The sequence below is a fragment of the Toxotes jaculatrix genome, chromosome 1, assembly GCF_017976425.1.
Source record: "Toxotes jaculatrix isolate fToxJac2 chromosome 1, fToxJac2.pri, whole genome shotgun sequence".
NCBI classification, from domain to species: Eukaryota; Metazoa; Chordata; class Actinopteri; family Toxotidae; genus Toxotes; species Toxotes jaculatrix.
The window spans coordinates 29901237-29927574 of NC_054394.1; the positions used below are offsets into that span (position 1 = coordinate 29901237).

The 26338-nt window shown below is 44.4% G+C and overlaps 1 protein-coding gene and 1 non-coding gene across 2 annotated transcripts in view; both read left to right on the forward strand.

Annotated features, from left to right (window-relative positions):
• otog (otogelin) overlaps window positions 1-26338 on the forward strand; it is a 46134-nt gene that overhangs the window by 483 nt on the left and 19313 nt on the right. Inside the window, exons 2-33 of the mRNA XM_041043240.1 lie at window positions 1421-1535; window positions 1623-2321; window positions 2620-2762; window positions 3664-3765; window positions 4355-4512; window positions 5532-5653; window positions 5895-6103; window positions 6383-6513; window positions 7229-7335; window positions 8041-8150; window positions 8760-8885; window positions 9011-9119; window positions 9516-9562; window positions 9787-9932; window positions 11387-11519; window positions 12140-12317; window positions 13607-13731; window positions 13939-14151; window positions 14501-14666; window positions 15823-15897; window positions 16103-16146; window positions 16374-16539; window positions 21497-21604; window positions 22232-22370; window positions 22556-22690; window positions 22860-23006; window positions 23139-23258; window positions 23406-23522; window positions 23942-24098; window positions 24370-24396; window positions 24717-24887; window positions 25994-26272. Coding sequence (XP_040899174.1) covers window positions 1421-1535; window positions 1623-2321; window positions 2620-2762; window positions 3664-3765; window positions 4355-4512; window positions 5532-5653; window positions 5895-6103; window positions 6383-6513; window positions 7229-7335; window positions 8041-8150; window positions 8760-8885; window positions 9011-9119; window positions 9516-9562; window positions 9787-9932; window positions 11387-11519; window positions 12140-12317; window positions 13607-13731; window positions 13939-14151; window positions 14501-14666; window positions 15823-15897; window positions 16103-16146; window positions 16374-16539; window positions 21497-21604; window positions 22232-22370; window positions 22556-22690; window positions 22860-23006; window positions 23139-23258; window positions 23406-23522; window positions 23942-24098; window positions 24370-24396; window positions 24717-24887; window positions 25994-26272 — 4824 coding nt within the window. The remainder of the gene's footprint in view (window positions 1-1420; window positions 1536-1622; window positions 2322-2619; window positions 2763-3663; window positions 3766-4354; window positions 4513-5531; window positions 5654-5894; window positions 6104-6382; window positions 6514-7228; window positions 7336-8040; window positions 8151-8759; window positions 8886-9010; window positions 9120-9515; window positions 9563-9786; window positions 9933-11386; window positions 11520-12139; window positions 12318-13606; window positions 13732-13938; window positions 14152-14500; window positions 14667-15822; window positions 15898-16102; window positions 16147-16373; window positions 16540-21496; window positions 21605-22231; window positions 22371-22555; window positions 22691-22859; window positions 23007-23138; window positions 23259-23405; window positions 23523-23941; window positions 24099-24369; window positions 24397-24716; window positions 24888-25993; window positions 26273-26338) is intronic.
• trnav-cac lies at window positions 6751-6823 on the forward strand. The gene has a single exon. It is a non-coding gene; the product is annotated as a tRNA-Val (tRNA).

Genomic DNA, 26338 nt, shown 5'->3' on the forward strand with positions numbered 1-26338 from the left:
GGCTGAGACTGTAGATGACACATAAAGATATACGCACTGAAAATGTACATTGTTCACCTACTGATGTGCATTTCAGCATGTAAAAGTAAAATTTGTCCGCAGTGACATTTGTTCCTCGGAAACAGACATGTGAGGGAGTCCCAGCAGGGATATACAGTAGCTGCTCTGTTGTATCACTCTTCCTCTATCAGAGCCTCCATCAGCCTGAATGTGCTCCCTCCTTTTGTCTGGCTTTCCTTTGGCTCAGAGAGGCGTGTGAATCCCGTCCAAACTATACAGGCTCATAAACGAACAAAGCCAGTAGCAGCACAGGTCACAGGTATAGAGGACAGATCTATCTCGTGTCAGATCTCTGAGCGCACGATGATTCGATCAATGCATCGTGACATCTGGGTCGACACGCTCACTTTGACGTTTGACGTTTGACCTGCTCACTTCTGATATCTCTGCTGATACTGATCAGTGATTAATAATTCATTGTCACACACCCCTCATACTCACCCCCTCGTCCCCCACCCTTCACCTTTGCCATCTGCTTTGTTCCCACTCTTTGAGATGAAAGCCTTGAGTTGAGAGCTCAGGAATCCAGGGAGGGACTCTGTTTTTTTTCTGTTCAATATCTGACAAATTTCATGCCAACATATTCCAGATATTCAGCGTTTCCCCCGGAGTTTTATTGTTCAGAGACAGCTTTCTAAACCTTTTCATTTCTGCAGCTCTGCGTGGTGAATTGTAAAGTTTGGCAATCTAATTCATCTGGAGGGAAAATTCACATTTTAATTTAGCAAACTGCCGGATAAATATCCCCTCGCTGCACATCTCATGCAACAAAGATCATCCATAATGGGAAAACACACAGGGGAGGTGGTGGAAGTGGATGGGGTGGGGTTGTCGACCTGGATGGGAAAAGCTGTGTTGGAAGTCACAGAGGGATCATTAATGAAGACTGGATGACAGGTCTTTTCTCTCCAGGCTCTTCTTTTCCCAGCGCTGCCGTGGTTCCATCCTCACCAGTCAGGACTGGACTGATTTGGCAACAACCTGCGTAATTCTGGGAGGAATTTTTCTGCCCCAACAAAACACAGAATTGTAAAAGTTTTGGGTGTCCTACATTTTAATCAAATCTTTATTAATCTGTTACCCGAGAGCTGAGCTTGTTTTTCAGATTTGCTTGATATTGTATTAAACTCATGGAATTAATTAAAAGAATCAGTCTGCGTTACAAGGACTTAATTTTGCTTTGCTGAAATTGGCTCCTGGCCGAACAGTGTCACGGCCCGATATGAAAATGATCAGATTTAATATATTTGGTTGGATGAAGCTCTGAAACATTGCTAGTCAGGATCGGATTATGTCTGTATGACTGAATGGTTGCAACTGTTGCATGAAATATCTGTTGATACAGTTTCTCTCCTTGAAGGACCTCCAGACAGCAGCTGCTGCGTTAGAAACCAACACAACGTCCTCCACTGGTTCACCGGCCACCTGGACTGTCACGTCCAACCTGACGTCCTCCAGCATGCAGAGGACACCAGGTTGGACCACCACGTCCAACCTGACGTCCTCCAGCACGCAGAGAACACAGACCCCCTCACGGACCCCCAGCTCTGACCAGTCATCAGCAACCACAGCACCACCTATTCACACCCCATCAAGAGCAGCAGCAACACAAACCAGCCAATCACCGGGCAACACAACTCCATCCAACCAATCACCAACCAACCCAGCACCATCCAGCCAAACACCAACCACCAAACCATCAGCCAACCAATCACCAGCCAGCACAACGCCATCCAACCAATCACCATCCAAGCCAGCACCATCCACCAAACCATCAGCCAACCAATCTCCAGGGAGCACAACACCATCCAACCAATCACCAACCAACCAAACACCTTTCAGCCAATCACCAACCACCACAACACCAGCCAACCAATCACAAGCCAGCCCAGCACCATCCACCAAAGCTCCAGCCAACCAATCTCCAGGGAGCACAACACCATCCAACCAATCACCAACCAACCAAGCACCTTTCACCCAATCACCAACCACCACAACACCAGCCAACCAATCATCAAAAACCACAGCACCAGTCAGCCTATTACCAGGCAGCACAACACCATCCGTTCAACGTCCAACAAAGATAGGACTCCCAAGCCAATCACCAGGCCCCACCGTACCAACCAGCCAATCACCAAGCAGAACAACATCAGCCAGGCAATCACCAACAAGCACAGCATCAGCCAGAAAATCATCAGTCAGCAAAAAAACAACCACTACAGCACCAACCAACCAATCACCAACAGCCACAACACCAACCAGTCAGTCACCAGTTAGCAATTCACTACCCAAGACCTTGTCTGACCACTCAGCAGGCAGCACGACAAAGCCTAGCCAATCATCATCCAGCCAAACATCACTGATCCAAACAACAACAGGCTCAAAAACATTAAACCAATCATCACTCACCTTAACGTCTCCTAATCAATCACCGACCACTTTAATGCCAGCTAATCAATCCACAACCAGCTCAGACTCATTACATCACTTATCATACAGCTTAACATCTCACAACCAGTCACTGTCAAATGCAACACCATCTGACCAATCCCTGACCAGCTCAGAGCCATCGAACCAGTCGTCATCTGGTTCAGCGTCACCAGTCAGCGGAGCCTTGTCACCGGACGAGCGTCCAGTCAATATTTCACAGCTCACCCGGCAGGTGAAGGAAGCCCTGAGGTCGTCGATTCGTAGGATTCCAGGTGGGTTTGTAAAGGTTGACATGGATGTTGAATGTGTGCAGAGGTCTTTTGCTTTAACACCACAGGTCACCATCAGGTTTCTTTTGTATAAATCTCAATCCATATGGAGCAGTGAGGACAAGGCTAGATTACCAACTGGGGAAAGCGGGGGCCCAACAACCCCAGAGGCCCCTAAAGCCCCCAGGTTAACTCCATGTATATTCAAATTGATTTGTTTTTATCAGACCAGCGGTCAAACACCCAAAGATGTTGAATTTATGATCATAGAAAAGTAAGAAAACCAGAAGCTCAAAACCTAAAATAATTAGACCCCTAATTCCGTCTTTGTAGAAACTTGTCAAGAAAGACTCAACAAGTGAGCCCTCCATTTTATTTCTGTCTTACAGGGAGAACAGAAGGAAAATAGCTTTTATCTGATTCGCTGACAGGACCCCTGACCCCCCCTCCCCTGTTTCCCAGTCCTCCATAAACCTCTTTATCATACCTGTGCTTGTGTGGGACGTGGCTGACTGGGCAGACAAGCTGTAAGCCCACTGAACAGATGGTGTTACTGCAGGATGAGGAGCCATCGTTCAGTGTTTGGTGGTGCGTTCAGTGACTGGAGCATTTGTTGGGGCCCCACAGTGCTGACGGGGGGGGGGTGACAGATGGCGGCTATTGCTTAAAGTTTTCACCTGCGGATTCAGTCGTCTGTTTCAGTGGTTCTCAGCATCCTGTGTGTTGCTTATTTAACACAAAGAACTGATGAAACCAAATACCAAATAAGAAACTGGTTAAATATGTATCAGTGAAAAAGCCTGAAAAGGGAAAATTATTCTTTGGTCGAGGCATCGCTGAGACTTTTCAGGTTTCCAGTCTGAGGAGCGGCAGCGTAACTGTGTGTTTGTTTGTTTTCTCTCAGCGGAGCCGTGTGTGTTTCCATGCCTGAATGGAGGACAGTGCGTTCAGTCGGAGTCATGTGACTGCAGCTTGTATCAGGCCACTGGGCACAGATGTCAGACAGGTGAACCACACACCTGATGTTCTTCTTTTTAAAGCCTACTTCAGTCAATTTAAATGTTTTCAATGGGACAAACAGTCATCATTGACCTTTGAACAACAGCATTGGAGATTATTTTCACTAGATGAAATTAAAACTGAGTGAATTTTTTTGATGGTGATCAAACTAGATTAAATTTAAACAAAGTCATTTTAGTTTGTTGCTTTTTGTCTCACTGCAATTATCTGCAATGTTTTGGCTTTTTGTGACTCATTCATAGGCCAGAAATGAGTTTTTCGAAATCGGGGCTGTTCCTTTTGTACAAAAGTATTCAAGGAGTAGTTACAGTTTAACACAACAAAAAAAATGAGGGTAAATATTTTTAGGAAGCTGTGGTCTTCTTTAGCTTAGCATAAAGAAAGGAACAGGGTCAAACAGCTTGCCTGGCTCTGTCCAAGGGAAGATCTTTGCTGATAAGCATGTTTCCTCAATGCTGAATATGTCTTTATCAAAGATGAGTCAAAGGCTGGTTTAGATATATACTGTGTATGCTTTGCAGTGATGGTTCTCTTATGTGTGAATAATCTTTTTCTCTTCCAATGCACACGCCCAGTCCCAAATCCTGGCTTCGAAAGGGAGATGACATGCAGGACGTGGGGTCAGTACAACTTTGAGACCTTTGATGGCCTTTACTTCTACTTCCCCGGTCGATGCACCTACACTCTGCTGAGGGACTGTGAGGAAACCGCCCAGGGCAGCATCGTCGTCCAGGTTAGTTCAGACTCACCTGCAGCAGGACGAAATAAATCCTCCCAACCAGAAGCTGCTGCCCAGAAGGTTTCGGTTCGACGCCTGCTTCCAGTCGAGGAAAGTCTGGACTCCTGTTCCAAAGCACACTCTCTTTTCTGACTTCAGTCTCAGCCTGAGGAAAAGATTTGCTCTGAAGATTAGTGAAAGCTATCTGGTTATTAGAGTCAATTACCATTAAATACTGCAATTACCCACTATGCCTTGAAAGCATCTGCAAAAGACTGGGACTTTGTTCCCCTGAAAAGGCAGCGGATCCTGTAGCTGTGTTTGGGAAAACCACACCAAACTGGGAACATTAAATCATCCATATGCGTTATGATTCTTGAAAATACATTAAAACCAGTATTAGCAATAAGGAGCAGTTCATGAACAAAAAGAAAATATAAAACTGCAGTGCTTCATTTTCTTTTGCAGTGGATAAACTGACACTTTACTCAGGAATGCCTTAAAATGCCAAACCGAGGTGTGTGTGTTACTTTTAGGGTCAAGTTTCAGCATTTGAACCGGTCTTTTATGGGAGAGCTGGGGCTGAAGCCGTTGTCTCTGATGTCTGTTATTTCTTTTCTTCCTCCATCTGTGCAGTAGCTGGTCCAGTGTTTGTACCTTCTCTCCACAGGGAAGACGTTACAGACATGGAAAGATCAAAATAAAACACGACTCTCTCTCAGCCGAACTCTTCAACCCAAGAACTGAAGAAAAATCAGACGAGTTAAAGAAAAAAACTCAAACAGGAGTAAACAGTGATTTTTTGGGGACTGTTTGGAGCCCTGTGTCTCAGAGGAATAAGAAACAGCAGGCTTTGAAACACACAACACTTGTTAGTAGATACATTCATTGTTGGTTTTAGTCTTTTCATGGGATTTGTTGACAATAATAAAGGCCACTCTGACCTTTTTAAAAATCGCTCTCAGTGGGGCACAACAACAGTTTACAACACAAACAGTTTATTTACACGCTGTGCTGCATCTTGCTGTTTGCAGGTCCACAATGATCCGGGCTGTGGCTCTGCCCCCTACACCTGCCAACGGTCAGTCAGCCTCTTCCTGCCATGGGAGGGCGAGGTCCGGCTGCACGCCACCAATGTTACCTTCAAAGGCCGAAGGTCAGCAGTATACCACAAAACACAGCAAAACAACAAAACATCTTTTTTATTTTCACTCTGTCTCATTTTAGAATTATTAATTTATCTGCTTGTTTTTTCATTTTTGTAATTGATATCTTGTGTGTATATCAGTCTCTGTGTTGAAAGAGCATTTACTGGATATGTATCAGGTAGTGTGAGGTCCTAATAGAAGAGAAGGTGGTGTCTGTTCTCACTGTGGATTCATGGTCTCCGTCTTTAGTTTGCAGCTGCCTCATCACATCCATGACCTGCAGCTGGAGCAGATCTCGCAGTACGTTCTGGTGACGCAGCAGCACGGCTTCACGTTGGCCTGGGAGGGACGCAGCGGCTCCGTCTACATCAAACTCAGCCCGGAGTTCGTGGGCAGAACCTGCGGCCTGTGCGGTAACTTCAACGCAGACGTCCAGGACGACCTGAAGACGAGCTACGGTAGGACCATTTTGTCTGTGACACGATAATCCAGTGATGAAGCAGTGATTTGTAGTCTCGAGGTCAGGCTTAAAATTGGGCTAAATTTAGCTGATAGGTGAAAGCAGCTCACAAACTTTAGTATATAGATTGAACCAAGAAGAACAAATAGACCATATTGACCGTTGTTTGTAGCTCTTTTAAAAGAAGTCATGTACTTTACCCATCACTATTTTGTGAAATACAAATATCTTTACTCTCATGAAAGCGTTAACATTTAGAGTTATGGGTCTGTCCCAGGTGTGCTGACTCATGACATAGAGATGTTTGGGAATAGCTGGGTGGAGACGGAGCCCCACCAGGCCCGATGTCCCACGGTGCCTTCTGACTTCTCTTCACCCTGCGCCGCAGTCGATGCTCATGTCCTGCTGGTAAGGTGTCTGATTAAAGAAAATGTCTCAGTGTCTCAATGTTCTCATGTCAGTGACGCAGCAGGTTAATGAAGTGAACTCGTAATGAACGGTGGAACATAGAGTTAATACATGACATGACAGAGGGGTAGTAAGTTTCTTAATGTGGGACTAACACTGAAATGTATATTTTTAAACACATTTATTACCATAGGCTCAATTGTTGATAATTTTTATTATTTAATTTGACTTATTGACGCCCGGTTAGCTCAGTTGGTCGAGCATGAGACTCACTTTCTCAGGGTCGTGGGTTTGAACCCCACTCCGGGCGGCACCGCCTCCCATGGGCTCACCACCCATGGGAGGTGCCATAGGACTTGCGTAGGTGCATTGTGGACTGGGCGGCAGTCGGCCCAGCGGCAGATGATGACATGACAATTTGACTTATTTTCCATTCAGTTTGACGTCTTTTATTTGAAACCGTTTAAAATTCAATATAATGTCTCTTAGCTAAGTTGGGACAGACTCATTAGATCATTAGACTGTGACCTTTTAAAGGAAAATTGAAGTATTATCACTTGACTGCACTTTCTTATTAAAGGACAGCAAAAGCTTATTTAGATTTCAGAAATCACTTTTTTTTTTCAGGATTTTAAATGTTTTAAATGTTTTAAATTGGAAATGACCATGTTGAGTGATGAGTGAAAAACTGTGTGTGTGTGTTTTGTGGCTGCAGAAGGTGGAGGAGGTGTGTGCAATGCTGCTGGATCCTCCATTTCAGAGCTGCCACGACTTTGTCAGCCCTCTGTCCTACATGGCCAGCTGCTCCAACGACCTCTGCATGTAAGAACAACAGATTCAGACCCACTTTACTGATCCTTGACAGCAAACGAGCCGCAGACAACAGGCCCAACTTTTTCTATTAACTACTGCTCCTGCTTTCAAAATCCACTGAAGCATTAGTCTCACTTTTTGTGTACTGACGTGTAACATCCCACTAGCCCATAAACAATCCTTTTCCCCTAATGTAATTGTCTATAGCAGGCAGGAAAAGTACAGACAAGAAAAAAATTCAAGACCTTTGTTAATGGTTTTAAATCTTCCTTTACCTTTTGTTGCTTGCTTTACTTTCTGGTTTAAAATGACTCACTCACCACTTTCTCAGCTGTGTCTTGGTGGCTCAGGTCCACGATCCTGAGTGTGCCCTCCTTCTGTGAGTAACATTAGCCCTGACAATCTGTCTACAACCCAGGCTGATTTGGAAGAGAGACTTGTCCAACACAGTTTGTTCAGAGACAAATTTCCCCTATCAGATGATTCATTACAACCACTTGTTTAGCCAAACCTTTTCAGGTATAGTTCTCCACTTAAAGCCGAGTTGGAAGATTTGTTTATTAACAGGCAATTCTTCAGTTTTCTCCCAAGATGCTCGTGGGTAGTCATTCGTTTGAGCCACACAGCCTGATCGGCTCAGCGTACCTGGCTCTGTGTGCACAGCTCTCCTGGCTCCGCTCAAAGAGTCCTTCTCTGTTTGTTACTCTGTTGAAGGTCGGGTCCCAACGGTGATGTGGTATGCCAGGTGTTCAGCGAGTACGCCCGGGCCTGTGCCCACGCCGACCACCCACTGCACGACTGGAGGCAGCACATTCCTCAGTGTGGTATGTTTTTTTTCCAGGTGTTTTAAACTGCGTGCCACAGAGGGACGAATGGCTGCATGTTTCACTTCAACCTAACACAAAAAAAAGGACATAGGATATGTCTTCCTTATTGGAAATGAAGATTTGAAATTAGATTTTTTTTCAAATTCTGTAAATAAATTTGGAGTCCGTTTAATATCAATACATCGTCACATTATGAACTAAAATAAAAATAAAAGTAAAAATTGTCCAAATCTAATTACATCCTTTTGTTTCAGTTCTATGATGTGTGGAAACCCATTAAAAGGATTTTATAAATTAGATGTTTGTATTGTCGTAGCTAACTTAGAATTAGCTGTTTCTGCAGCTACCTGATAGATATTCATACTAGTGTTGGCACTGACTGGTGCTGGTGTAAGTTTCACTTCACTCGTGTCAGAGAGGTATTTATTCAATTTATTCAACTGTGAGAAAAGTTTTAAGGATGTAGTTTGTGCCGTTATTATCGGACACAGCAGGGGCTCCAATTCCGTCTCACTTGTTCTCTGCATGAACGATCCCTTCTGACAGTCTTTGCTGTAGAAAGTTTTAGTTTTTGACATCCGTGTTATGCTTAATGTTTGCGACCAGCGAAGCAGTGTCCTCTGGGTCTGCAGCACAGGGAATGCATCAGCTGCTGCCCAGAGTCCTGCAGCCTGGAGCGAACGTGCATCGACAGCAAGCTGGCCTGCCTGGATGGATGCTACTGTCCGGATGGTGAGTTTCTGTTCTCTCTCTGTTGTGGTCTGTTCCCTTTAAAGTGCTTCCTGCAGATACACCTTTGAATCACAGTTTCTGTCTTGTCTTCTGACTGTAAAATAAACCCTGTGATCCCTCCTCAGGTCTGATCTATGAGGACGGAGGCTGTGTGATGCCCTCTGACTGTCCCTGTGAGTACCATGGCATGTTTTACCCGTCTGGACAGATGCTGCAGGAGGAATGCAACAACTGGTGAGCTGCGTTTAACCTCTCTCTCACCTCCTACTAAGAGGAAACGGGATTACAGCTCTGATTTTTCAGTTTCTTTCATCCCACATAAAAATGTTTCAGTACCAGACTTTCATTCTTTGACTAATCTTGTTTTTCACAACAACCTCATCTCATCGGCTGCGTTTGGACCTTAAATGAACCTTAGATGGATGCTCGTGAGGGCATGTTGCATTACATGTCATCATCATGTATAAAAATAACAGCATATTGTCCTGCAGACTCCATGCAGTCCTTTTAATCTTCTGAGATCTGACCACCTGGGCTCGGTGTGTCCAGTTTCTGTCAGTGATCCTGCTGATTAGCTCAGCCTTTCATGTTCCCGGAGCCACCTGTGGACGTCTCTGCTTTCTGTTTCAGCACATGCGTGGGTGGAGTGTGGAACTGCACCGACTACAGCTGCCCAGGTTTGAGCCTTCTCTCTGTGGGTGGTTGGATTTTTCAGATAAAATCATAGCGCGGGTCACATTCATCGAAACATTGTGACTTGATTATTTTACTTCAGTGCAAAGATGCTCAAGGCATCTTTTCATCAAGCTTCAGTGTTGTATACATGCTAACATCTTTTAAGTTGTAAGTTTCTTTGGATGAATGAAGGAAGTAACTGATAAATGTCTTATTCTCTCTACAGGCGAGTGCTCGGTTACTGGCGATATGTATTTTCAGTCCTTTGATGGGCGGATTTACACCTTTCCTGCAACATGCCAGTACGTCCTCGCCAAGAGTCGCAGCTCAGGAAGGTTCACAGTCACCGTCCAGAATGCCCCCTGCGGAGCTGTGAGTTACCTTTCACCTGCATTATTTCTATCTTATTAATAATCATCCTTCGTGTTGAGCTGTGACTTTTCTTCTTTTTCTGCTTTTGAAACAAACGTCTCTCCACTTTGGAAAACTCCTGCACAACTCGTCCGCTTCAGCCCCTGCATTCAAACTGTTCTGCTGGCTCAGCTTACAGGTTCATGCAATTTGTCTGTCATGTAGATCATATCATTATTTAAGTGCTCAATAATCCCTGCTGAGTCCAGGTCATTTTGTCGAAGAGCCAAGCTGCGACACAGACAAATGAATTCCTCGAGGAAACGTCTCGATCAAACTCAGGCAGATAATGAACATGAAAAGCGACAAAAGACTGAGAGCTTCTTCTCTTCTCCCCTCTCTCCAAGCCTCCAATTTCCCAGCAGCCTTTGAGCTGCTCAGTAAACTGGGGGGAGGTGGAGGGGAGGGGGCGAGATATAAGATGTCCCACTCATCAGAGCAGAGGCCTGAGACCTCTAACAGCCAACTGAACAGGATTACCTTATCTGGCCTGACTGACAGAGCTGTGGACGGCTTTGTAGTGAAGAGGGGCATTGGAGGGGTGGGGGGCTTGGACAGAGAGAAGGTTATGCGAAAACAGGAGGTGAATGATGGGAAGCGTAGAGAGAGGAGGGGTGGGTGAGGTGGGTGCTAAAACCTTACGGCGATGGGGCGCTGCCACTTATGAAAGAGACGATTCACAGAGGCAGATCACTTACCATCACCGATGCAGCAGAGTAACTAATCGTACCTGTACTATAGAGATGTGCTTAAGTACGGGTTTGAAGTACTGGTATTTACATTTTATGATGCAGTTGTACAATGTGCTCATACAATACGATGCACTTCCAGGAAGCCGTTTTGCCCTGATAGTGGTTGGCCTGAGGATGGCAGTGTCTGTCAGTTGTTTTGACTTCTTGACAGCTGTTGGCTGGATTCTCAGCAGTTTTGGCATTTTATGGTCTGATTGCCCAGTGAGAGGGTTTGCACCGGTATAACAACACAGTACTTCTGTGTTTACCAGTTACACAAGAAGCTGAAGATGTTCACTGAGCATAATGATGCTCCACAGAAGATGATGAATCCTTTTGCTCTAAATGACTGTCGTCTTTCTTTTAGCGCCACACACAGAACAAAATTTAAAATGTCGCCCTGACTACTGGAGGTCTGACCTCTAGAGGGACGTAATGTTAATTTTTAAGGATCTGAGTATTTTTTTTCTTCCAAACAAACACATTAAAGCTTCAGCCTATTGTGTGTGTCATGGAACGGGGGATTTGGGAGTAAAATTGTTTTCCTTTCCCACCTCTTCTTGTTATTTCACTCCATTTCTTCCCATTATTTTGCTCTCATTGTGTGTCTCGTTGTGAGTCTGAATTGCTGCTGTTTGGGGAAATGCCAGCGCGGTTTATCAAGCCATCTTGCCTCAATTGCAGAATTTGGATGGGGCCTGCATCCAATCAGTTAACCTGATTATTGACGAGGATCCAAGAACGGAGATAACACTGAGTCACGTTGGAGAGGTCTTCATGGCCGGACAGTACCGCATCTCCCTGCCCTATTCTGACGGTAACCTCCCTCATCTTTTATCACTGTCCAACATTGTTCACATCCAGCGTCCGACTTCTTTCAGCGCTCTGTGGGTCATGGCAGAGACGGATTGAGTGACAGCTGCGCTATTGAACAGAAATTTTCCCAATACTTAACTGCATTGTGTCGCACAAAATGCCTTCCCTCGGAGTATTACTCCCTTTTCACATCAATGTTTTCATGACTGCAGTGCTCTGTTGAAGCTGACAGCCCTTTGTATGTTTTGTGCCGAACTGTGTGAGAATGAGCTGATATTTTTGTCCCTTAAGGAATAAAAACAGCTCTGACACAACAATTAATGCTCTTTTACAAACAGATTCTGACAGAACTTTGCATTCCTGACTTTGTTTAATCAATCAATCAATCAATCAATCAGTCTTTTGTTTGTATAACCTTTTGTGTACAACTGCAAAAGTGCTTACAATAAATTCCAGTAAATTATGTTTTGATTTTGGGCTGTTGGAACTTGGAAACTGCACCTTTAAAATTTGGACGTGAACGTCTGCAAACAGCCTTTGCAGATGTTTTATGCAGAAATAAACGCTTAAGTTAACTGATGTCCTGAAGGCCCAAATGTCCTCCTCCCATGTCTCTCGCAGACATCTTCCACATCCAGGAGCTGTCGTCCATGTTCCTCCAGGTGAAGACGGCGTTCGGCCTGCGTATGCAGTACAGCTGGAAGGAGTTTCGTCTCTACCTGCAGGCCGATGAGCTGTGGAAGGACGACACGGTGGGGCTGTGCGGCACCTTCAACGGCAACATTCAAGATGACTTCCTGTAAGTGTGTGCCGGCTGACCTTTGACCCCTCCCGCGCCCTCCGTTAACCCACCGTCCAGCAATAAAAAGAGAGAGAGCGTACTCCTGTTACAGAGGCAGTGAGGGAGGTGATGGTGAAGTGCTCTCTCTCTCTCACACTCTTTCTCTGTAATGCACACTGGTTGGGCGGCTCGGCATCAAAGGCCTCGCTCTCTGATCAGCTCTTTTAGGCAGGCCAGATGAGCACCCAACTGGACTCGCCACTTCAACAAGGAATTTACTGTTAGCGGAATAGGGGCTCCACTGTGCCGCGTCGTAACGGCCGACCATGAAGGGCGGATGTTGTCTAACAGCTGTAAATGGATATACATCGCAGTCAGTGACTGAAGTGGTCGTATGCAACTAGAAGGAAACCTGGAGCTCAGTCTGCCTGAAGCTGTCCAGAAAAGACTGCAGTTAAAATGACGACCAGCAGAATTGTCTGTTTTAAATTCTGTCTTCATCTTTGGAGCTAAGGTCTGGACTTCTGTTTTATTTTTGAAATTTTGTCTTTAAATCTGTTGCCTCGCTGATCTGTAGGCAACACATTGTTTAACTGCATTCAGCTAAACAGTGTGTTGCTCTCTGTCTCAGTCTTTCTTTAAATTCCTCTGACTCCAGTCTTGACCTGTTACCACACAGCCCTGTTTTTGTGCACAAACTTGAAAATAACGTAGGTCGCTGTTCCTCAGCCCCGTTAATTACAGTCCTTACCCTGGTCTGGCAGGACTGAAAGGTGGCTCTTTACAAACTCTTACAAATTGTACAACCAAAGATACTGAACCAAAGTTACAAACGTGTTAGAAATATAAATTTTTGTCTCACGTATTGTGTGGGATATGGGAATCCTCAAATGCTTTTCACAGATCAAATCAGGAGACTTAGAGCTTTCAAGCATTGTATAATTTGTTGGCGACACTTACAACTCGCTCATGACATTATTTGGAAGTATGCCCTTTATTTTGGCTGCTTGTGTTGATTCCCATGTTACCAATTGGAACTTTGGAACTGGGAATGGAGATAAAAAAGGCACTGCTCTATCTAAACACTAAGAAAACACTAAAAACGTAGCTTATATGTGAACAATAATACGTTAATAACTATTATTTCACATGTTGAAAGGAGAATATTTAGGAGGCAGCAGGAGTTGTAGTGTTGTAGTAGCTGCAGGTTAGTCCCCGTATCAGTTTCAGTGTATGAAAACAAGATGAGCTTTCTGTTTTCTAGCTTCATGCCGTTGTGATGAATCTGCTCTCTGGTCTTCCTGCAGATCTCCGTCAGGTATGATCGAAAGCACTCCTCAGCTGTTTGGAAACGCCTGGAGGGTCTCATCAGCCTGTTCACCCAGCCTGAGCACGCCTCAGCTCGACCCCTGTGACACTCACCAGCAGGCCGGTCAGTTTCTCTTCTTTTTCCTCTCTCAGCAGTTCCTCTGTGGGTTTGTCTGCAGCTGCTTCACAGTAAACTTCACCATGAATTCGTTCTACTTCAGCAGAAATAACTTTTCAGTCCGTTACAGAGAAAAAAGATCTGTACCAGCCTGGTATGTTGGACTGAATCTCACCTGTAACGTGATGTTGACCTGCTCGTTTTCCCGCTCAGTGGCCTACGCCTCACAGATGTGTGACGTACTGAACCAGGATCTGTTCTCCGCCTGCCATGAGTACCTCAGTCCGACACCCTTCCACCAGCAGTGTCGCTCAGATACCTGTAAGTGCGGGACGCCCTGCCTCTGCTCTGCCCTCGCCCACTACGCTCGCCACTGCCGCAGGTTCTCTGTCATCGTTGACTTTCGATCGCAGATTCCCGACTGTGGTGAGTATTCAGCACATCGTACGAAGCTGACTCAGTTTGTCCACGGGAGGATGTTTTGTCCCAGAATTCACCTGCTGCTGTTAGTGACACTGGATTTATGAATGAATTATGACATGAGTCAAATCCATAGAAGTTGTTATAAAAGTTGTGTTTATTTTCACTGCTGATTTTCAGAATATCACAAATAAGCTCGGAGGACATTTTGGGATTTGGGAGCTTCAAAATAATCAGAGATCATTATTTAACTCAGTTTGAGATTGAAATCACCTGAAATGTAAACTGGGGATGTTTAATGGTACCAAGAATCCACAGAGTTTGCTCTGTCTCTCCACATGGTCTCTCCCTGCAGCGGTCACCTGTCCTGCCACCATGCACTATGGCACATGCGTGTCGTCCTGCCAGCGCCGCTGCTCTGCCCTCTCCGTCCCGCAGCACTGTGGGGAGGAGTGTGAGGAGGGCTGTGTCTGCCCTCTGGGATCCTTCTACAACCATCGAACACACACCTGTGTGCACAGGTAAGGCTGAGGAGGCGGGGTCTCCAAGCAGAAGTAAATCAAAAAAATCGAAAATCAACCTCCATTTATGCAAAGTAGCAACACAGAATTCTTTGTATTACATTAAAATATTTTTACTGTATTTAGACGACAACATTTCTGAATCCGTGCCGTCATTTTAGCGCTCAGGAGGCAGGTGGGAATCGATGGCCAGGTGTCCCTGTGTGTCGGAGCAGCTCCAGCTCTGCCTGCCGCGGTGTGGTGGCAGGCCTGCTAAATGGCCAACTGGCTGGAGTCACTCCACCAAACAAATCCTCTCAAAGTGATATTTGTATCTGCTCTGAAGTTTAGGTCAGCCTTTAAGTGGAAAGTGTTGTATCTTTCCCTGCAGACGTTATAGAGCCAGAGGACCTCAGTAATTGTGCTCTCCCTTTCAGCCTGCTCTGCCCTAGAAGACATGCAGCTTAATTCCTCTTAAATGTCCCAGGTTTTTACATCCTAGTGCAGCGCGGTGCCTTACTTACCATGTGATAGAGTTACATTAAGGAATTCACCGTGAAACCCCCCTTTCATTCCCACTCGGGCTGGGGACGACACAGATATCTGATAACCAGTGAGAAAGAATTTGTAGTACAGAGGCTGATGTGTGCCGCTGGCCTATATGTTACAAAGGATTTCAACCTCCGCTAAACACGGTTTACTACAACGTAGATGCAATGTCATTTTTTATTTTTCATAATAAGAATTTTGTCTAAACGCTTTGTTTTTTGAAGGAGGTTTGGTTATGGGTTCGACACCTTGCGCGCTGATTTTGCCTCCTAAAGCCTGCTTATCTGACCCCTATCCACTTACCTGTAATACTCTGTTTAAGGTAACACAAAGCCCTCTTTAACATTACTCTTTACACAATAATGAACAAACTGGGCAGTGTCTGGTTTACATCACCTGAGGCCTGATGTCCAGGTTTGGATGTAATGTAAAGATATTTGGACGTCTAATGATAAGGCTTGTGCTCGAGAATAAAAACAGTCACATTCTGTTGCAAAAAGCGAACAGTTGTTGTGTCTGTCACATTTATATTGATATTCTGTAAGTTATGGAACTGGATCACTGACCTGAGTTGGTCTTGTGTGTGTTTGTGTGTGCTTTGTTTTTGTTTACTGGTGTGGTTTGTCAGGAGCGAGTGCCCCTGCAGTTTCCTTGGAGCAGATTACGAACCGGGAGATGTGATCATGACTTCAGCAGGTGTTCAGTAAGATCCTCCCCCTCCTCGACTCTGTCTTTGTAATCCTAACCCTCAAAACATTTCTAGCTTTGACATTTCAAGTTCAGAAATGTCAGAATTCATTTTCTGCAACTAGTGAAAAGAAAACCCTCTGCAGTACTGGAAAACAGTAGAAACTACAACTACAGCTGGAACTGTTTATGAGAATTATGATTTCTGTTTTCCCCTGCAGGCTCTGTCTGAATGGTAAACTGGTGTCTCAAACAACAGACAGTGGTAGGTCACTCATTTAATAATTTTTAATTAAAAGCTTTAAATCACTGGGAAGATGTTTTATGATGCTTTATTGAACACAAAGCCAAAGAGGCCTGGGAAAAGAATGGAAAGAGTGGGTTTGTTTGTTTGTTTGTTTGTTTGCTTTTAATAGGGATTTATTGCTTAAAACTCAGAAGTCTTCTTTGTAGTATCCTGCTAACCTGTGATTCCTCCTTCACTTCTTGCAGACAGGTTGTGTCCAGCAGGCCAACTTTACCAGAACTGCTCAGAAGGTGAGGAAGGCCTCTTGCCAGGAAGGGGCGTGGCCTGTGAGCGCACCTGTGAATCCTACCTGCTCAACCTCACCTGCTCGACACACGAGCCCTGCGTGGCTGGATGTACCTGCCCTCCTGGGTGAGTGACGACGTCTTGCAGCTATTTGGTCTGTCACTGATGAATTTGACTTGAATTTAATTTAAAATACTGTTGCGCTGTTGCTTTTACTAATTTATATAATCACACACACACACACACACGCACACACACACACACACACTGCACAGCGCAGCACTACTTGATGCTGACTGACCTTGAGGACTTGTTTGTGACCAGAGTGTTAATAGACTGGAAGATCGCTGGTTTGAATCCTCACTGCAGTTGGATGAACATTGTCACAGGAACAAATAGCAGGCTGTAGCGGTGTTGGTTAGCTGTCAGGGATGAATGTGTGTGCGTGTATCCAGGTGACTCAAGCCGATGCTCTGAAAGAGCGTGACTTTTTGTTTAATAAATGAAGGCTAAGGTTAAATGAGTGTGCAGTCCGGTGAAATTTAAAGCTGTGAGAGACTGTGTCACTGACGCCGAGGTCAGCCGGAGGTCGGACTGCAGACTGGTTACAGACCCTACGAAAATGGGACTGAAGCCAGGAATAATCCTCTGATCCAAAAAAATCCCCTTATCTGGTGACACTGGCCATCACCACGTTCAAAACCGTTTATGTACAGTACAGTACATGTGGTCAGCTTTTGGTCAGTTTTGCTTCTAAACCCATGAATGAGTGAAGAGAACTGAAAATGTTGTTCCAAACCGTGAGCTGCTCACCAGGTGCACACAGCTAACACCTGGTGAGCTTTTATGCTTGTATGATTTTGATCTGCACGAGCGTTAGAGTGTTTCTCCGGCTGAGCCCGCTGACTTCCTGCTGCCTCTTCACGCACAAGAATATCGTGAAAATAACTGATTGATTCGGGACTTCGAGATGTTTTTATTTTGATTTGACATAAAGGCTCTAATTCTGATTATGCAAAGAGTCACGATGGAGCGCTCAGAAAAAGCTGTCCATCATTCTGCAGTTGTTTCCTTGGTAACATCACTATTCATCACTGCTAACAGACATTATTTTAAACGGCCCCCGGATCATCTGTGGTGGACAAAAGTCCTCGAAACCAGCAGATGAGGTGGACGGACATCATGGAATAGATTACAGTCACCTGATCCCTCTAATCGCCTCTGGCTGTCTGCCTGAAAAGAGGGTTAAGTGGTTTCACTCTGTGACATCAACCAAGAGTCATCCTGATTACAATATGAACGGGCCGGGGTCAGTTTAAACATGTCTGAGCTTATGACACTTTTGCACAGATTATATCGCTGACTGATGGAAGCGCTGCACCAGGAGAGACAACAGGAGTCCTGTGTTCTGCTGTTTTAGAGCTTGGTTACTAATACACACACAGCACAGTAGATAATGAAATATATTTTTCACCCCTCTCTTTCATCTAGTTGCAGAACTTGCAAAAGAAAAAGAAACGTAACACAACAAGAAAAAACAAGAAACCAAGTAATAATCACGTTAAAAATGGAGAGCACTAAATATTAATATAAATCATATTAATGTAAACATGCTGAACTAAACATTTGAAGATGCCTTTGGCAACAGGCACCCAAAACCCAACAAGAGAGTCACAACACAACAGAAAATGAAAACACAAGACTCGTGTGTGACAGGTCTGTTAATACACTAAGTTATTTAGTCAGTGTCAAGTTTAATACTGATCCAACAACTTTATAACACACTGTTTCAGACAAACAAATATATTTTTTAACCTTAAGCACAAGAAGAGGTCTGGTTTACCAGCAGATCATTGCCTCCTGAAGTAAAGTCATGCTTTCTAGCACCAAAGCAGCATATGAAGTACAGTACTGTCTGTCTATAAGTTAAAGTTTTTATATATAAAGGTGAATATGCGAATTATCTGGTTAAATAAAAAACACTTAAGTGAAACACATGCGTCCTGACTGAAGTTCCCCTTCCTCTCATCAGTCCTGGTCTATAAATAGCACCAGGTTCATCTAACATCATGAAACACAGAGAAAAGGTCAGTCAGGTACACAGATGCATCTCAACCCTGCGTCAGCTCTGCCGACCTCACCGGTGTGATTCATTGATTCCGGTTCGTCCCTTAAAGCGTGATGACCTTTATGGTGACAGCAACCCCGCAGACCCTAAATCTGACGTCCAGAGTGCCAGTCACGGTACGGGTGTTTAATAATTCCCTGGAACATGATAGTTTGTGAACTAATTTTGTGGTAAATATGGACACAAAGAGATCTCATTCAGCCTGGACGCTCCCTGATGACAGCAGTATTAACAAGTGCAGTGACGGGGAGACGATTTAAAGGTTCACCGGGCGATCACCCGACCTGCGTCACATCAGCCAGGAGTCACGAGTCCTGTGATTTACAGGAGCTTGTTTTTCACGGTTTTACAGGAACAGAGACAGAGAGACGCTCTCAGTATGGATCAGGCTTAAAATAGACAGCACTGTTTTAATGGAACTGAGTCAAGCTGACTATTGACTGTCTTAAGACGGGCTTTCCCTGGTCACTTGCTGCAAAACTGAGTCTATTAACCACAACAGAAGTGGGAATTAATGTGAAATAGTCATTACAATCTGATAGAAATCTCTGTGAGCATTTATTACAGAACATGCATCAATCAGCCACAACATGAAAACCACCTGCATAATGTTGTGTAACACATCGACACATTGGTGGTCCTTTCTAAAAACAAACAGCAGACGACAAGCAGCTGCCCTTCTGTCATATTAATACAACACTTAGATGATTATCATCGAAACAAAAAAAAAAATCCCAACTCAAAGTCGACTGCGAGGTATTCGTCTGCAGCAGGACTTAAAACCTCTAATGGGAAGTAATTAGCTGAGGTGCTGACAGACGAACCCATTGTGTTTTCATTCACAATGGCACACTTTGTTTATGATCAAAATGTAGACCATTCATTCATTCATTCCTCATTCTGTGTCGATTAGCCCAGCTGAACTCATATGAACCTGGACTTTCAGCTGCGTCGCAGGACCATGCAGCTCATTGGAATTTGGTTTTGGTTACAGTACGTACATACAGCGGTAAAAACCTGCTGTCTGCTCTGGAGAGGTTTGAGGATGTCACAAACAAATACAGAGTGATGCAGTGCAGAATAAGGACAGGTGCAGGATAACCTCAAACCTCTGCAGGTCAGGAGGCGATGAAGGTGACAGGACTCAACAGGAAGCTGTGGGAATATTTTGGGATGTGAGCACAGAATACCTTAAATCATAGTGTTTCAGAAATGCAGAATTAGAACAAATGGCAAGAAGAAGTTTCAGGCAAACCTACACCAAGAGCATAAATGATAATCATAATTGATCAAGCAGATGTGTCGTCACATCCCAACGAGGACGACTATAGAAACCTCCATTTTACTGCTGCAGCTGTAACAACCAAGACAGCCAACACTTTAAAATCGGAGAGGCCATTCAGAGGGAGCGGACAGACAGACACAAAAACATGGATCATAAGATTTCTCTGGCAGAAATGGAAATGACACATGCTGCAGTCCGAAGAATTTTACACTGAAACAAGATTATAGATAAAGAAAGGATCACAAAGCATGGAGTGGAGCAGACTGAAAGAAAACTCCAACAAGATGTATAAAGTATATAAAGTTGTACCTCATGTTCACGTGAACGTGAAAGAAGATCAATAACAACATCACAGCTGCTTCCTTCACTGAGCAACATCTGACATAACACAGGCCAAAGCCTCATCAGCTGAACACTGAAGCCCTTTAACAGTAATGTGACACTTTCAACTTTTGTTATCTTGCATGATTAGTCCTGTGATCTCCAGTGGGTCTGCATAACCTGGCACAGCACCGGATCCATCACAGGCTGCATTCAGGCCGCTGCGCCGTCTGACCGCCAGTCGCCACACCACGCAGTTACATCTTCCTCAGTCAGTTTTACATCGTCCGATAGAATCAAACTCAAAATGAGAGCTGTGTTTACGAGGATTTATTCATAATGTGTGCGCGTAGGTCGGGAGAAAGAATGATTTTAGAATCTTTGATCAGAGTAATTGATACGGCAACTTGGCGATGGGATAAAGGAAGCTGTTAACACCGTTTTATCTGGGGTGTAACTCTACTCAGATGAACCTGAGGTTTGTGGCGGGACCATTCAGTATGTCACTTCATTGTCTGCAGCCTCGCCAGCGGATATAGCTCAACCCTGGATATTACAAGATACTTATCAGCTGCGTCTCGCAGAGTGGAAAGCAAATGGAGGGATCCAGACAAAGACTGTTCTCTCTCTATCTCTGAGAATCCTAATTGTCTGGTTTTCTCATGTAGCTAACGAGTGTTACCGCTTTTCATCCACGGTCGCCCACCCTTGAAACTCTCTCTCATTTCCTGGCATCGTTCTGCTGTGGAAGCCAACCTGCTTTGGCTCTGCCTCTGTCCTTCTCCTGGCAAAGGACAGTCCTCATATCTGGGTTAGAGATGAACACGAAAAAGCATCCTGTTAGACTGTCGTTCTTGAATAACAATGGCCTTAGCTTCATTAGAGTGTGCTGAGTTAAGAGGCTCTGTCATCATCCTATTCATGATTTGACTCCACACTTCATCCAGATGTGTTGTCACTGTGCTTGGGTTTACAGCTCAGATCTTCAGGTGAGACCACATGTGCTTGTTATCGTTGATCCATTGGTGAGACATTTGTTTAAAGACGTCTCTGTGCAACCCTTACGTCTGTTCCAGAAACATCTAGCGGCTGGTTCAGGTTAGGGAATGAAGGCTGAACTGAATTCATGCTCATGGATGTTTGGACAGGGTAGACATGGGCCCATGCCTTCTGTAAGACTAAAGAGCTACGGTTACAGGGTTTAACTTAAGAAAACAAACATGTTTGTGCATCATCAGAATGTGTTGCACTTAAAATACAACGTCCAGGCTCGATTTTCTGTCAGTTAAAAAAAAAAAAGAGCAGGGAAACAGTTGTATTCTGAATCAAATCTATGTTCTTGCTCACAGCTTGCTGAAACATGGAGACGAGTGCTTTGAACCGGCAGCTTGCCCCTGTCTGTGGAAAGGAAAGGAGTATTACCCCGGCGACAGAGTCTCCTCCCCCTGCCATCAGTGGTATGTTCATGCATTTGTTGAGACCCGGCCACATATGGCTTTACTTTACACTTTCATTTCCCTTCCTTCCTGCAGGGGGTCTTCATCCATTTTTCCATGTTGTACAAATTTGTATATCCCTCACCGATCATACGCCAACAATATCTGTCAGAATTACAACAAATCTCAGGCAGCGTTACTAATTTTTCAAAGTCAGATTCTTGCCTGAAAGCGATGAGTCCTGAGATTGTCAGAGCTGCAAAAGTGGTCACCTGATATCCATAATTCTCTGTTATCACGGGACAGAAGAAAGGCCTGGAAAACAGAGCGGGCCCTTGTATGACTCTTTGATTCCCTCTGCTTCAGACTGTTCATCACTGGTGAAAGGAAACACTCTCCCAGTGATCTCAGTCATTCTCCCATCCTTCCAATTCTTCTTCAAGCCATAGCCAGAGAAGAAGATGTAGATGACAGCCTAATAGCACAAAGAGCGGCGATTCAGCCGCTGACAATTCACTGGCCACTTTTCTGCCTGCTGTAAACCCGAGGCTCGCGACAAAGAGAGGCCATTAGATGTGGAAAAAAATGTCCTTGCGCTAAGTGGGAACAAGTTAATGCTGAATCACTCAAGCTTTGCTGTCTTTGTAGTGTTTGCCAGCATGGGACCTTCCAGTGTGTGTTTCGTCCGTGTCCGTCCATGTGCACGGCTTATGGTGATCGCCACTACAGGACGTTTGATGGCCTGCTCTTTGACTACGTTGGCGCATGCAAGGTCTACCTTGTAAAGGTATGTATACGTTTTTATTGAAAAATAAACAATATATTCCAGTTTATAACTGGAGCAATCTGTTCCTCCCTCTAGAGTCAGTTTAAGTATGAAAAAAACAAAACAACAGGTGAAATCCCAAAGGAAGTTTCGGGCTGTGCGGCTGTAACAAAAGCAGTGATGGAAGTGTTGTCTTTCCTCCACAGAGCAGCGCAGACGTGATGCTCAGTGTTACAGCTGAGAACGTCGACTGTTTCGACAGCGGAGTCATCTGCAGGAAGTCACTGCTGATCAGCATCGGAAGATCCTTCGTAGCGTTCGACGATGACACTGGGAAGCCAGTGAGAATCATTTTCAGTACATTTTCTAGATTTGTTGAAGAAGGATGCCGGTTACCAGGAGCACGTTTGCTGTATCATCTGATTAAATAAAATAAAATAAGCGTAAGCTATACAATATGTGAACCATGTGTGAACATTTCTGTAAAATCAAACTGTTCTTTTCGTGTAGAATCCATCCAGTGTGATTGACAGGAAGCAGAGGATGTTCATCTGGCCGGCTGGATACTTCACAGTGATTCACTTCCCTGAGGAAGACGTCACCGTCCTCTGGGACCGTAAGACCACCGTCCACATCCAGGTTGGACCTCCCTGGCAGGTAGGACGCTGGTTCAGTGACTTTGTCTGTAGAGTGTGCAGGGGCTGAAATGTTTGGTTGCATTTGGAACATTTAACCAAAGCTCCAATTCAGAGAGACTCCTAATACAAAAACACTGGCTTTTCACATCAGGGCAAGCTGAGTGGGCTGTGTGGAAACTTCGACCTGAAGACGGTGAACGAGATGCGGACGCCCGACAACATCGACTCCCCAACACCACAGGAGTTTGGAAACAGCTGGACAGCAGCAGAGGTGAGTGTCACCTGTATCACCTGAAAATAAAGATTTATTTCGATTTTTTTTACAGGTTTTTATACACATCTACAAACTCCACCTACTCTAATGAAAACAGGTAATTTAACACCACAGTGTGTGTGTGTGTGTTTTTTTTTCTCTCAGTGTGTGAACAGTCCAGATATCAGACACCCCTGCAGCCTCAGTCCACTCAGAGAGCCTTTTGCGAAGCGGCAGTGTGCCGTCCTGCTCAGTGAGGTCTTCCAGGCCTGCCACCCAGTGGTGAGTAACTGTACAACATCAGGCCTCAGTCCTGCAGTTTGGGCTCCGTTAGCTCAGAAACTCACAGGTCAAACTGTTGACTTTACTTTTACAGTTGATAAACTGTAGACTTTCAACCTAATGTGACTCAAATGTGTCAGAGTTTCATGGGTTTATAATCTTTTGAGTATAACATTCATCCCCTGGGCTTGAAAGGTTGTTTTTTCCTTTATGAAGATTCATTAATTTTTAGATAAGTGATATTTCAGATTAATAAAATCAATAGATGGTCAAATAAATTGATAGATTGATAGATTTTAGATGGAATGTGACTTTAAATGCAGTCATGTTTTTTCTTCACGTCCATACTTTGAATTTAAATGAAATGATCATTTTCATTCTTGATGAATTGAGGCATTTTCTTTTTTCTGTGCGCTCAGGTGGATGTTACCTGGTTCTACATGAACTGTCTGGCAGACACGTGTGCGTGCAGCCGAGGAGGTGACTGTGAGTGTTTCTGCACCAGTGTGGCGGCGTACGCCCAGCGCTGCTGCCACCAGGGGGTTCCTGTCGACTGGCGCTCCCCCTCTCTGTGCCGTAAGTCAGAATGAAAACAAAAACAAAACCCTGCATTATCTCTCTCTGTTTCAGCGCACTGTAGAAATCCACCTGTTAATCAGTTTTCATAAGAAGTGAGCTGGAAACATTAATAAATCATTAAGCATTAACAGAGTCTTCAGTAACAGCTTATACACACTTTAAAAACTGTGGTGTGACGCATTAAATGAACATTTCCTGTGGTTATGATGCTCTCTGTAACATTTATCAGTGTTATTATTGTTATTAACTGTCTCTCTTCTCTCTGCAGCTTATGATTGTGAATTCTTCAACAAAGGTATGACAGTTTCTACACAGGAATTTTTACAGTTGGGAGGTGCTGACAGAAATGTGACATAAATCTCAATAAATGAATGGCCTTAGCAAATAATTCCCTGCTGATTTTCACTGAAATCTTTTATACTTTGGTCTCTTTGGCAGTGACACTGGTCTTAAGTTTCCATCTAAGTGGGATCAAAAAGTCTTGAATTTGAGTTTGTGAACCCTGCAGAGGCAGCGGTGATGATACAGCAGCAGCTTTGGTGCTGTTGGTGGATGGTTTTAGTAACTTTCAGTAACAGTAATCACTGCTGCACTAACATGGCCTCCTGTCTGCAGTTCTGGGTAAAGGCCCCATCAGGCTCATCCCCTTCAGGGATCGGACCACGCTGTTGGCTGCCAGCAGGTCCAGCGGCTCTGTGTTCCTGCTGCGGGGCAACCTCACCACCACCACCACCATCCTCTCACAGTTCATGATGACGCCGGGCCTCAGCAGAGCCCGACCACACGGTGAGTTCATTTTATTCACGCTGCGGGGTTTGACTTTATTTACAGCACAAGATTCTTTTGTCTGCAAAAACTAACTCTGGGATTATTTATTATTATTTATTTCCTCCTCTCTGTCCTCCTTCATGTTTTACTTTTTTATTGTTGTTTATTTTGTTTTTCAGCTGTCACAAATCAACTGTTTGTCTGAGAATAAGTTCTTTTTAGTCTTTAAATATTTTGTTTTAAATGTCTTTAAGAGAATATTTCTTATCCATATACATCACAAAGGTAAAGGTGTTTATTGTGAAATATTAATATTTTCCCAAAGCGGAACCCTTCTTATTGTCATGAGGAGCTAAAAATCTTTCATTGCTCCCATGGATCCTTTAACGAGGGGCCACATGGACAGGAGCACTAGATGCAACTGATCACTGAAAATTATCGGTTGAATCTTTGTGGGAATTTCCTTGAACAAGACCTTGTAAATCATGGAAGCATCATTGAATTTGATGTCTAAGCGAGTGTGGGAACCCTGTGGTTAGCTGAGAGGCTTTATAGTTTTATTTTACACTCAGTTAGTGTCACTGAAGAAAAAAAGACGTGTCTGCTTTACTAATGCGGGATACAGTAGATGCAGTATCAGTGCATGAAAGGAAACTTCTGTAGTGGAGTTTGGGAAAGTTTGATCGGTGTGTAGATACCACAGTGATATGTTCTCCTTTCAGCAGAATACAGAGAGCTGCTGAATGAAAGAGAAGTATTTTGTCCTCCAGGCAACTTGACTGTACTTCTGCTGGACTGTTTAACCACAACTAACTTTAATGACAAAATAGGATGTTTACTCCCAAAACAACTCATACCAGTATTTTCTGATCTTCCATCTCTGTGGTTAAGTTGAGGCAACTAAAACAGGTTGGTTAAAGATCCATTGAGGGAAATATCTGGCTCTAAATGCTCCACTGTGTTCGTCAGCTGCTGTTTCCTGCTGAGCAGGTAGTGGACAGTGGGGGTTTAGTCCTGAAACTGAACCACAACACTAAAGTTGTGGCTGTGTTTCCTCTTTTGTTCTTAAACATCCCAGTAGCTTCCCTGCTTACTGATGAATTATTTTGTTTTCATCTACACAGACACATCGCGGGTTTCCTTCGAGGCAGCCGACAGACCGAACTACTTCCTGTACGCGAGCCCCAGCGGCCAGATGAGGCTGGCCAAGTGGGAGGAGAGCGAGGCATTCTGGGACGGAGCCACCTTCATCCTCCACAGGAACACCTGGATCCCCGGCTACGACTCGCTGGAGTCCCACGCAAAACCGGGCTTTTTCCTGCACGCCACGCTGCTTCGCCTGCACCTGCTCAAATACAGACACACCGACAGTTTCCGCAAGGCCACGCTGTTCAGACTGACAGGTGGGCGGCACTGAAATGACCAACGAACAGCGAACACATCACATCATTTTCATGTTGAGGTTTCAG